Source organism: Abramis brama (assembly GCF_963993115.1).
Source record: "Abramis brama genome assembly, chromosome: 4".
Lineage (NCBI taxonomy): Eukaryota > Metazoa > Chordata > Actinopteri > Cypriniformes > Leuciscidae > Abramis > Abramis brama.
In genome coordinates, this window is record NC_139966.1 from 58512331 (window position 1) to 58525423 (window position 13093).

General features: G+C 39.6%; 1 protein-coding gene across 2 annotated transcripts in view; it reads right to left on the bottom strand.

The window, feature by feature from the left end:
- ptpro (protein tyrosine phosphatase receptor type O) overlaps positions 1 to 13093 on the bottom strand; it is a 58645-nt gene that overhangs the window by 29912 nt on the left and 15640 nt on the right. For both annotated transcript variants that reach the window (XM_084111017.1, XM_084111018.1), the window contains exons 2-9: positions 13065 to 13093; positions 11801 to 11956; positions 6464 to 6616; positions 4338 to 4844; positions 3965 to 4126; positions 3642 to 3838; positions 3202 to 3322; positions 2103 to 2296 (exon numbers count right to left, since the gene is read on the bottom strand). The exon at positions 13065 to 13093 is cut by the window's right edge and continues 248 nt beyond it. In XM_084111017.1, coding sequence (XP_083967143.1) covers positions 2103 to 2296; positions 3202 to 3322; positions 3642 to 3838; positions 3965 to 4126; positions 4338 to 4844; positions 6464 to 6616; positions 11801 to 11956; positions 13065 to 13093 — 1519 coding nt within the window. The remainder of the gene's footprint in view (positions 1 to 2102; positions 2297 to 3201; positions 3323 to 3641; positions 3839 to 3964; positions 4127 to 4337; positions 4845 to 6463; positions 6617 to 11800; positions 11957 to 13064) is intronic.

Here is a 13093-nt window from a genome sequence, read left to right on the forward strand (position 1 = left end):
TTAAAGTACTAAAATAACTACAACTAAATAAACTAAAACTTCATAAAAACTATACAGATATACTGAAAAACTAAAGACAAAAACACACAACAAAATGACTAAAACTTTAACTAAAATTAAAATGATTGATTAGGTTGCGAGTGCAGTGCATTTGCAGAGACTCCGCCCACACTCTCTTCTGATTGGCTGTGATTTGTGATTGATTTGGTTGCGAGTGCAGTGCGTTTGCAGAGACTCCGCCCACACTCTGTTCTGATTGGCTGTGATTTGTGATTGATTTGGTTGCGAGTGCAGTGCGTTTGCAGAGACTCCGCCCACACTCTCTTCTGATTGGCTGTGATTTGTGATTGATTTGGTTGCGAGTGCAGTGCGTTTGCAGAGACTCCGCCCACACTCTCTTCTGATTGGCTGTGATTTGTGATTGATTTGGCCGTGTCTGGTGTTGTTGCTGGAATAATTTGGAGTCTCCTGTGAGTCTGATATCTCAGTGTCTGACCTTTGCAGGATCTCATGCTGATTTAATTAGAGACTCTGACCTTGTTGGAACCCTGTTTTCATCCTCAGTCTCGCTATGAACGCGAGATGCTGTGGCGTGTCATTAAATATGATTACAATCATTTCTCACATCTCAGCCGTGACTCAGTATGCATCATAATTACCCATCTCTACTGGTTAACTGACTGATTACAGGAACGAGACTTCTGTCATTATTGACTCAAAACCCTAAATAAAGGCAGAACGATCATGTCTGCAGGGTTTTAAAATTAAATTAAAGACCTTTTTCAGACCTGCACATATAAAACTAAAACTGTGTGTACATTAGGGCTGTCAAATAAAAATACGAATTTCGAATATTCATCGAATTTCTAAAAAAAAACCTGCACATCCGAATTTTTGGTGTGTCAAGATGTGTGTGAGACATGATGATGACGTCACTGACGCGGAGTGTTTCTGTTAGTTCTGTTAAAAATGTCGGAAAAAGGTTCTTCCTGTTGACGAAAACCAAACGTCGGAGGCAAAAATCGTGCAACGACACACTTGATCAAACATGCACATCGTTCAGAGCTGAGTGTGTGTGTGTGTGTGTGTTACATCAGCTGGAAACACTGTCAACAGAAAGCACTCAGATCAAGAGCGTCTGGTGTTTTTGATGAACGATATGTAGATGTAGAGAGTAGAAGTGAGTGTTTCTGAATGACAGTGATATTTAGAGTTCATTACGCTGTGTGTTGAAGTGTTTTCTCAGGTCACTGATGCACAAACACAGTTTTATGCACTATTGTAACCTCATTTTCCTTGCGTGTACATTAAGGAAATTATATTTTATTTAAGAAAAATTGTTTCAAAAGTTAATGCACTTTAAAAAGTGAATGTCATTTCATTTCAATAAAAGATGTGATGCTTGATTTGGTTTATATTTGCTTATTGCGCCCTCTTGTGGACAAAGGAGACAATACAGTACTTTTCCCCTCTAACATTAAGTATGGCTTTTAGAATTCAAATATAATTCGAATTTTGCTCATATTTAAAGGTGCAGTGTGTGATTTTTAGCGGCATCTAGTGGTGAGGTTGCGAATTGCACCCAACAGAAGTTACGGTGGCCGACAGGAAGTGATGTCGTCGTCTGAGACAGCAGAGAGTAGCCAGTTAAACAATGAGGTTTCTTTACAAAGATAAATTATGATGTTTACTTAATTATTCAGTAAAACGATATGTTATTGCGAATATTATTGTGACTTGTTCCTCATTGTGTCAGTGTTTTATTCGCTGACTTTAGCTCGCTTCTTTACACGAAGAACAACATAGTGACGAAATGCGTTTGTCCATTCAGGGCCACCGTAGAAACGTGGATGTAAGCGGACCCGCGGTGTGTGTAGAGAGAAATGCTCATTCTGAGCTAATAAACACATAACGCTTCATTAAGTAAGGTCTTTATACACCACTGAAAACATAGTTATGTTTATTATATTCCATTTCTGTCAACAGATCCTCCTAAATATTACACACTGCACCTTTAAGAAAGAAATTCAAGTTTAGCTTTTCAGACATTTTGATGCATGCAGAACAAACTCATACAATCTCTAAATAAATCATGTGTTTACCACAGAGGCGATGACGGAGGCGGTGGCGGCGATCTCGTAGTAGGTCGTCCACTGGGACGTCTGCGTGGCCGAGTTGAAGAAGAAGGTCTGAAGTACGTACTTCCGGAAGGCCACGTTATACGGGCGCTGCCAGCTGAGGATCACGACGCTGGGACTGAGAGGATAAACCACCAGATCACGAACGCCCGTCGGCTCTGATCAACCAATCACAGAGCACAGATGAGTCACAGAAGGCGGAGCTTCCTGATCTTACATGACAGTGAAACTCAACCTGATGGGCCAATCTGTGTTAAACTATCATTCCATTGTTTTTCTGAAAAATGAGCACTGAATGCATACTACATACTGCAAAAACTGAGCACACTGAACAGAGGTGTAAAGTCCAGGTTCAGAAAGTAAAGGTCCTCCTCAGTGATTTGTTCCAGTCACCTGGATTTGCTAATTAGCAGAGTTTTCCAGCCAGGAGTAGAACTAATTAGTGAGATCAGCTGGCTGAGTTCATGGGTGGAATAAACATATGGCAGGACTTTTACTTTCTGACCCCTGGACTATACACCTCTGCCACTGAAAAAATGAGCACACTTTGTACAACATGCACACTATATACTGCAAAAAATGAGCACACTATGAACATTTGAGCACACTGTAAAGCATGGACACTATACTGCAAAAAATGAGCACACTATGAACCTGAGCAAACTATGTACAGCATGCACACTACATACCTAAATAAATGAGCACACTATGTACAGCATGCACACTACATACCTAAATAAATGAGCACACTATGTACAACATGCACACTATATACTGCAAAATAAAGCACACTATGAAAAAATAAGCACACTATGTACAGCATGTACACTATATACTGCAAAAATAAGCACACAATGAAAAAATGAGCACACTATGTACAGCATGCACACTATATACTTAAATAAGCACACTATGTACAGCATGCACACTATATACTTAAATAAGCACACTATGTACAGCATGCACACTATATACTTAAATAAGCACACTATGTACAGCATGCACACTATATATAGTAGAAACATTAGTATGCTTCTACAAACCGAGCAGAACAGTTACTAACCTATATCAATGATGACGGGTTCAGAGGCGGGACTAACGAGCGGCCCGTTAGTGTGATAAACCACCACTCTGTACTGGGCGCCTGGAGTCAGGCTGCTGATGATGTCACTGGTGAGATTCTCCTATGAGAGACAGGAGAGCAGGTCACATGTTTACTGCTGCTCTGGCAATTAGATTTTTCCCCCAAATCATGCAGTCCTAATTCAAGATATGCATTTGTCTTGTAAATATAAATAAATAATAAATACACATAAATAGATGCAGCTTTGGTTGATGTTGATAACATTTGTATTGATTGATGTACATGCACACTATATACTGCATGTACACTATACTGCAAAAAATGTGCACAATATGTACAGCATGCACACTATAAACTTAAACGAGCACAGTATGTACAACATGCACACTATATACTTGAGTATGTACTGCGGGCATCACCTGTGAGCAGTAGGTGTTCTCCATGCGCTGGCTGATGCTGGGCCTCAGACAGGTGAGCGACAGCACTGAGATCAGGCTCCCGTTGTACCTGTGAGTCGCCGGAGCCCAGGAGACGCTAGCCGTGCTCGAGTCCAACATCCTCACACTGACCGCCTGAGGACGCTCCTGAGGCTGCTCCATCCACTCGCCCCGCGGACCTGCACACACACACACACACACACACGAACGCACTCGTTACCTCTGCACCCTCTGTAGGCTGTATGGCATGTGTGTGGATCAGGGTGTGTGTGTGTGTGTGTGTGTGTGTGTATCGGGGGTCATACTGAGGTAGAAGGTGACCCCGGTGTCGGCAGAACTCTCTCGGGCCTCACAGTCTCCGCTCGAGCTGAGTGTTGTGACGAGAACCCGATACGTTCCCGGTTCCGACAGTTCGCTGAAGAACTCGTGTGTGTGTTCATCAACCGTGGCCGTTTCAGTGCAGTTTCCTGATCAACGCATGAGAAACAAACATACATGTGTTTCTATTAATGATTATGGATATTTGCTGCGTAAAATACTTCCACTATCTATCTTTCCATCCATTCATCTTAACAGTCTATATATATATATATATATATATATATATATATATATATATATATTAACAGTGTAAAAGTGAAGCTGTTTAACTGTTGATTCAAGAAAGATTATTGTCACCGTCGCGGTAGATGTAGACGTTAAACCCGTCGAACGAGGTGTGTGTCGTCGGCGGAGACCAGCGCAGCTCCAGCAGGACCGACAGCGGATTGGGCCTCACTCTGGGGTCAAAGGTCACATCCAGCCTCACTCTGGGGTCAAAGTTCACATCCATGGCTGAACCCGGCTCGTTAGAGTCCTCATACTCTGGAAGCACTGCGTTGACGAACTCCTCCTCCTCCTCGGTGGGGGCGGGGCTTCCCATAGGCTCCACCCACAGAGGCTGGGTGCTGTTGTCATGTGTGGGTTCGGTTGTGCTGCTGTCGCCGTCGGTTACGGACTCGTTCAGGGGTGTTTGGGTGACGCCCACCTCATCAGGATCCGCCCCTTCCTGTTCTTCGGTTGAAGGGACGTCACGTGTCCTGCGGAGGAATGATGCATTGTGGGACGCCTTCAGAACGGCCCCGTGCGGGTCAGATCCGCTGAGGTGGAGGATTTTGAGGGACACGTTGAGAGGAGGGTTTGGGACTGCAGACAGAAAACATCATTTATTATTGATTACTCAAACAAAAACAAGCAAATTAAATTATGTGTACTTATTGAGGAAAAACTGTTAAATTATATTTCAAATACACATTTTCAATGTATTCTTAAGCACTGATTTTTAAAATTAAAATCAGATTAATGGTAGTATATAGAATATATGGTTAATTAAAATAAATAAAAATAATAAAGTGTAATTATTTTTATATTATTGAAGATTTTTTTAAAATTATATTTCAAATACATATTTTGAATATGACAATATTTTTAAGCCAGCACTGATTTTTTAAATTAAAATTAGATTAACGGTAGTATATAGAATATAAAATTAATTTAAATAAATAAATAAAAATAATAAAGTGTAATTATTGAAGAATTAAAAAATATATATATTTTATATACATATTTTAATACATTTTAATTCATATAATTGTTCATTTCATGATATTATTTTGAATGACAACTGAGCACATTTTAGTTTGAGTTTTTCATAATTCGCATTTTTTTCAACAGTGACTGTCATACAGTTATGTAACCATGATATAAAATATTATTGTAAATAAAATCATTACAGTTCTCAGTCTAGTTTTTCTTTCAAATTACAGTAATGAGCGTTTGTGGGTAATAATGAGTTAAAATAACTATGATGCTAAAAACAGGATTTTCTTGAAGCAAAACATTTTTGCTCGCTCATTAGTCTCTCGACGGGTTTGGATAATTAGCGTCTTGCTGTGAACCCGGAGAGTTTTCATCAATAATTCACAGCACAGACGAGGTTCATCCACAGCTCACGACCTCGTTCAGTGACTCCAGCGCGTATTAAAGGTCATGTGATGATGATGATGGTGATCAGGGTTTGAAATGAACTTTTTCACTCACTGGCCAATTTGGCTCTACATTTTTAAGTTACCGGCCATTCAGAACTTCTACTAGCCAAAAGAAAGAAGAAGAAATGAACCAGATTAACTACGTCACAGTTTGGATGTTGGAAAATAACAATAGCAAAATAGAGTAATGACGTAGAAATAGCGTAATGACATAGAAATAACATAATGACAGAAATAGCGTAATGACGTAGAAATAGCGTAATGATGTAGAAATAGCGTAATGACGCAGAAATAGCGTAATGACGCAGAAATAGCGCAATGACGTAGAAATAACATAATGACAGAAATAGCGTAATGACGTAGAAATAGCATAGTGTAGAATGACGCAGAAATAGCGCAATGACGCAGAAATAGCGCAATGACGTAGAAATAGCGTAATGACGTAGAAATAGCGTAATGACGTAGAAATAGCGTAATGATGTAGAAATACGCAATGATGTAGAAATAGCGTAATGACGTAGAACTAACGTAATGATGTAGAAATAGCGTAATGATGTAGAAATAACGTAATGATGTAGAAATAGCGTAATGACGTAGAAATAGCGTAATGATGTAGAAATAGCGTAATGATGTAGAAATAGCGTAATGACGTAGAAATAGCGTAATGACGTAGAAATAGCAAAATAGCGTAATGAGTAGAAATAGCATAATGATGTAGAAATAACGTAATGATGTAGAAATAGCGTAATGATGATGATGATGAAGATGGAGTGGTACCGGTGCGGTGCTGTCGGGGCTCGAGGAGGATCGGGCTTCGGCTGATCATCGAGCTCTTGTTGACCGTGGCCTCAGAGATCAGCTGGAACGTGATGTTGCTGTAACACACTCCCGACAGCCAGTGCTTGAACACCGTTCTCCCTTTGTGGAAATCTGAGAGAGATGAAGATTAGGGTCAGGTGTTGTTTGTTTTTTTTGCGAAACCAGTGCCAAATCGAACCTTTTAAAAGGGGTGGTTGATTATGATTGAGTTATTTAGTTATAACTTTAGTTAGTGTGTAATGTTGCTGATTGTTACAAAGTTAAGATCCGCACACCGGAGAGCTCCCATTCACAAAATGTATTTCAAGTGTGACGTTTCGGGCCTTTACGGCCCTTCCTCAGACTAACAGGAAATACAATACAGTTGCCCTTTTCTAGTCTCCGTGTCATGTGATTACATCACCACATTATCAGATTCATTTTTAAAAAAATATACATTTACATCCAATATTGCACCGTGCCCATGTATACATTACATACTAATCAAAAAACAAAAAAACACAAACAATAACCACATAATATATACATACAAAGAATAAATATACATGTCAATATATCAAAATACAAATGTATAACATCATACCTATGAATATGGATTATTGCACATTGTCTGTGAATCCATCATATATACATATAATCACATATCATATATACAATAACATCAGAAACACATTACAATCTTACTCTTAATGTGAGTGTATGGAATCACAAATCCAATACATATCTTTACCGTATATAAAATGACAGCATAATCTGGTAAAGTCAAGCATAACAAAGTGAACCATTTAATCACTCTATAAGAGGCATCTGTTATTCTCTCAAACTTACATCATTAGATAATGAGGACCAAATTTGTTATGCGAGTAGTATTTCTCGGGTTCTGAGACTCTCTAGTGTTGTGTATATTTCTCTATCCTACTGTATATTTCTCTATCCTCATGTCTATCTCTATTTTTAATTTTATTTTTATTTTTACAAATATGGATGATTATCTCACTGAAAATTTGGTCCTCATTATCTAATGATGTAAGTTTGAGAGAATAACAGATGCCTCTAACTTGTCTTATAGAGTGATTAAATGGTTCACTTTGTTATGCTTGACTTTACCAGATTATGCTGTCATTTTACCAGATTATGCTGTCAATTAGTCTGCCTTTAAAATGTCCACCCCCACTCCATTTATTATCCTAAATTAGATGCGCCTGTTTGAGGTCGTTAGCTGCATAAAGACACCTGTCCACCCCATACAATCAGTAAGAATCCAACTACTAACATGGCCAAGACCAAAGAGCTGTCCAAAGACACTAGAGACAAAATTGTACACCTCCACAAGGCTGGAAAGGGCTACGGGGAAATTGCCAAGCAGCTTGGTGAAAAAAGGTCCACTGTTGGAGCAATCATTAGAAAATGGAAGAAGCTAAACATGACTGTCAATCTCCCTCGGACTGGGGCTCCATGCAAGATCTCACCTCGTGGGGTCTCAATGATCCTAAGAAAGGTGAGAAATCAGCCCAGAACTACACGGGAGGAGCTGGTCAATGACCTGAAAAGAGCTGGGACCACCGTTTCCAAGGTTACTGTTGGTAATACACTAAGACGTCATGGTTTGAAATCATGCATGGCACGGAAGGTTCCCCTGCTTAAACCAGCACATGTCAAGGCCCGTCTTAAGTTTGCCAATGACCATTTGGATGATCCAGAGGAGTCATGGGAGAAAGTCATGTGGTCAGATGAGACCAAAATAGAACTTTTTGGTCATAATTCCACTAAACGTGTTTGGAGGAAGAAGAATGATGAGTACCATCCCAAGAACACCATCCCTACTGTGAAGCATGGGGGTGGTAGCATCATGCTTTGGGGGTGTTTTTCTGCACATGGGACAGGGCGACTGCACTGTATTAAGGAGAGGATGACCGGGGCCATGTATTGCGAGATTTTGGGGAACAACCTCCTTCCCTCAGTTAGAGCATTGAAGATGGGTCGAGGCTGGGTCTTCCAACATGACAATGACCCGAAGCACACAGCCAGGATAACCAAGGAGTGGCTCTGTAAGAAGCATATCAAGGTTCTGGCGTGGCCTAGCCAGTCTCCAGACCTAAACCCAATAGAGAATCTTTGGAGGGAGCTCAAACTCCGTGTTTCTCAGCGACAGCCCAGAAACCTGACTGATCTAGAGAAGATCTGTGTGGAGGAGTGGGCCAAAATCCCTCCTGCAGTGTGTGCAAACCTGGTGAAAAACTACAGGAAACGTTTGACCTCTGTAATTGCAAACAAAGGCTACTGTACCAAATATTAACATTGATTTTCATAGGTGTTCAAATACTTATTTGCAGCTGTATCATACAAATAAATAGTTAAAAAAATCATACATTGTGATTTCTGGATTTTTTTGTTTAGATTATGTCTCTCACAGTGGACATGCACCTACGATGACAATTTCAGACCCCTCCATGATTTCTAAGTGGGAGAACTTGCAAAATAGCAGGGTGTTCAAATACTTATTTTCCTCACTGTACACAACATCTGCAAAGTTACAACGCTCAAAGTTCAAAGCAAAGGGAGATATTTACTTTTACAGAAATCACTTTTTAAGGACTACAACAAACGGCTGGTAGAGCTTCTTCACGGGTTGATGACATCACTAACCCTAGAATTTACATAAACCCCACCCCCAGAACACGATTTATAGATTATCATGACAGAATATGCTAATCACTGACTAGAAGATAACTACACATCAGCTTCATAAATTCATCAACTAACCATTCAGAAATGTCCTGTTGCTTCTACATGTTGTCACTTCTTCTCGAGTCTCTCCATCTTTGTCTGACTCCGGTGTGTGTGTGTGTGTGTTTTTATGTAAAAGGACACAAGCTGTTGAAGCTCCGCCCCCTGTGTCGGGAGCAGCAGCTCATTTGCATTTAAAGGGACACACACAAAAACGGTGCGTTTTTGCTCATCCTCAAAAAGTGAAATTTTAACATGCTATATAAACATATCTGTGGGGTATTTTGAGCTAAAACTTCACACACACACTCTGGACATCAGAGACTTATTTTACATCTTGTGAAAGGGGATTCATACCACCCCTTTAAAACGGTACCAGTGCCAAAACGGTGAACTGATACTTTAAAAAAAGAGCCTGGGTTAGGTTGTTTTTGTTTTTTCCAATAAAAAAGCCATTCTTTAATGTCATTCACCATCGTTTTTGAGGCTGTTTTTTTAAAGTATCGGTTCTGGCACCGGTACTGGTTTAAATGAAAGCAATAAGCCCCGTGAAGCCGTGATTTACAGTGAGTGTAGAGCAGCTGAGGGCGTTGTTAGGCTCGACGCGGAGCGGAGTAAAACCCCTCAGCTGTTCTAAATCCACTGTAAATCACGGCTTCAAGGGGCTTATTGCTTTTATAAAACGGTTACTCCATAAAAATATTCATTTTAATATTTATTTAATTCATAAAATAAACACCAGCAACAAAAAATATAACGTTATAACACATTTATTCCTCCGCCAAGCAATGTAGTTCCACAGAGGTTGCTAAGCAACACATGCAGCAACAGAGCATCACAAACGGCAGTAGCGCAGTAACACTAGTGTAACGCGGTCACAGGTAGGTGTGTGTGTGTGTGTGTGTGTGTGTGTGTGTGTGTGTGTGTGTGTGGAGTAACACAAGTGTAACGTGGTCACAGGTGTGTGGAGTAACACTAGCGTAACGCGGTCACAGGTGTGTGTGTGTGTGTGTGTGTGTGTGTGTGTGTGAGTGTGAGTGTGTGGAGTAACACAAGTGTAACGCGGTCACAGGTGTGTGGAGTAACACTAGCGTAACGCGGTCACAGGTGTGTGTGTGTGTGGAGTAACACAAGTGTAACGCGGTCACAGGTGTGTGTGTGTGTGGAGTAACACTAGTGTAACGCGGTCACAGGTGTGTGGAGTAACACTAGTGTAACGCGGTCACAGGTGTGTGTGTGTGTGTGTGTGTGTGTGTGTGTGTGTGTGTGTGTGTGTGTGTGTGTGTGGAGTAACACAAGTGTAACGCGGTCACAGGTGTGTGGAGTAACACTAGTGTAACGCGGTCACAGGTGTGTGTGTGTGTGTGTGTGTGTGTGTGTGTGTGTGTGTGTGTGTGTGTGTGTGTGGAGTAACACTAGTGTAACGCGGTCACAGGTGTGTGGAGTAACACTTGTGTAACGCGGTCACAGGTGTGTGTGTGTGTGTGTGTGTGTGTGTGTGTGGAGTAACACTAGTGTAACGCGGTCACAGGTGTGTGTGTGTGTGTGTGTGTGTGTGTGTGTGGAGTAACACTAGTGTAACACGGTCACAGGTGTGTGTGTGTGTGTGTGTGTAGAGTAACACTAATGTAATGCGGTCACAGGTGTGTGTGTGTGTGTGTGTGTGTGTGTGTGTGTGTGTGTGTCTGTGTGTGTGTGTGTGGAGTAACACTAGTGTAATGCGGTCACGGGTGTGTGTGTGTGTGTGTGTGGAGTAACACTAGTGTAATGCGGTCACGGGTGTGTGTGTGTGTGTGTGTGTGTGTGTGTGTGTGTGTGTGTGTGGAGTAACACTAGTGTAACGCGGTCACAGGTGTGTGTGTGTGTGTGTGTGTGTGGAGTAACACTAGTGTAATGGGTCACAGGTGTGTGTGTGTGGAGTAACACTAGTGTAATGCGGTCACGGGTGTGTGTGTGTGGAGTAACACTAGTGTAACGCGGTCACAGGTGTGTGTGTGTGTGTGTGTGGAGTAACACTAGTGTAACGCGGTCACAGGTGTGTGTGTGTGTGTGTGTGTGTGTGTGTGTGTGTGTGTGTAGAGTAACACTAATGTAACGCGGTCACAGGTGTGTGTGGAGTAACACTAGTGTAATGCGGTCACGGGTGTGTGTGTGTGTGTGTGTGTGTGTGTGGAGTAACACTAGTGTAACGTGGTCACAGGTGTGTGTGTGTGTGTGTGTGGAGTAACACTAGTGTAACGCGGTCACAGGTGTGTGTGTGTGTGTGTGTGTGTGTGTGTGGAGTAACACTAGTGTAACGCGGTCACAGGTGTGTGTGTGTGTGTGTGTGTGTGTGTGGAGTAACACTAGTGTAACGCGGTCACAGGTGTGTGTGTGTGTGTGTGTGGAGTAACACTAGTGTAACGCGGTCACAGGTGTGTGTGTGTGGAGTCATTTACAACGGCTTTGAACGCAGCTCAACCAATCAGAATCAAGGACCAGAACTATCCGTTTTTATAAGTACCGATTTTGGCACCGGTATTGAAAACAAACGATCCCGAGCCCTGACGAAGACAGGAGGAAGCGCACCTTTATAAAGCATGTAGCGCTGCTGGCGGCCCTCGGTGAAGCTGATGTTCACTCTGCTGAAGATGCTCCGCTCCGGGGAACGCATCTGAAACACCACACCGGTCTCCGGAGACGGCCCGTAATCAGACATCTCAACACTGTCTAGAGGAAGAGGCTCTGAACACACACACACACACACACACACACACACGTCACACTGGAGAAGCTGCACAGGAGACTGAACAATCAGTGGCATCTCTTTAATACAGGACTGAAGGCACTTTGTTGTCATTGAAGACAGTCATTTAATATTTGTGGACATCATGGTGTCAGTCATGTTATAAGAATGGTAGCAATATAACAATTAAAATGAATTATTACTGCCTATTTAAAATAAAATAAAATAAATTATATATATTATAATATGTGAATAAATAAACATAAAACAGTTATAAATTAATTAATTAAAAATTATATTATTATATATAAAATGTATAATTAATTAACTGTTTTGCTTATTTAATTTATTTAATATTTAATTAAATAACCATATTTGAATTATTTTAGTTATTAATTCATTTATATGTTCAATTATATATCAATATTACCTTTTTCTTTTTATTTGATTCATTAATTTATTATTTTTATTTATTATTTTTACTCATTTATTTATTTATTTATAAATGTTTTATTTTATTTATTAATTATTATTATTAGCTTTATTATTATTATTAGCTTTATTATTATTATTATTTTTATTGTTTTTTATGATTTTAATTACAAATGTTTTATTTTTGTTAACTATTAATGGCTATTTCAATTAATTAATTCATTATTATTATGGTTATTTACTGATTTACTTATAAATGTTTTATGTTTATTTATTATTCAATATTGTGTATTTTAACTACTTATTTTTATTTATTTAGTATTTAATTAATCTATAGGTATTAATTTATAATCATAAATTTAATTTATTTACTATTTTTATATATTGCTTTATGTATACATTTTAATAAATATTATTGCCTATTTTAATTTATTATTGTTAAAATTATTATTATTGCTACTAATTAATTTATAATTATTTTAATTATTATTGTTATTTACAAATATTTTCTTTTTATTTGTTAATTATTAATGCCTATTTTAATGAATCAAAACGGTTATTTATTTATTAATTTCTTTGTAAATGTTTTTATTTGATTTATTTCTCTTGGATTATGTTATATGCGAGTTGATTTCTCTCTGTTTTCTTTTGATTGATGATTGACAGATGTCTCACTGGTCATCACAGCGATGGTTCTGACGACT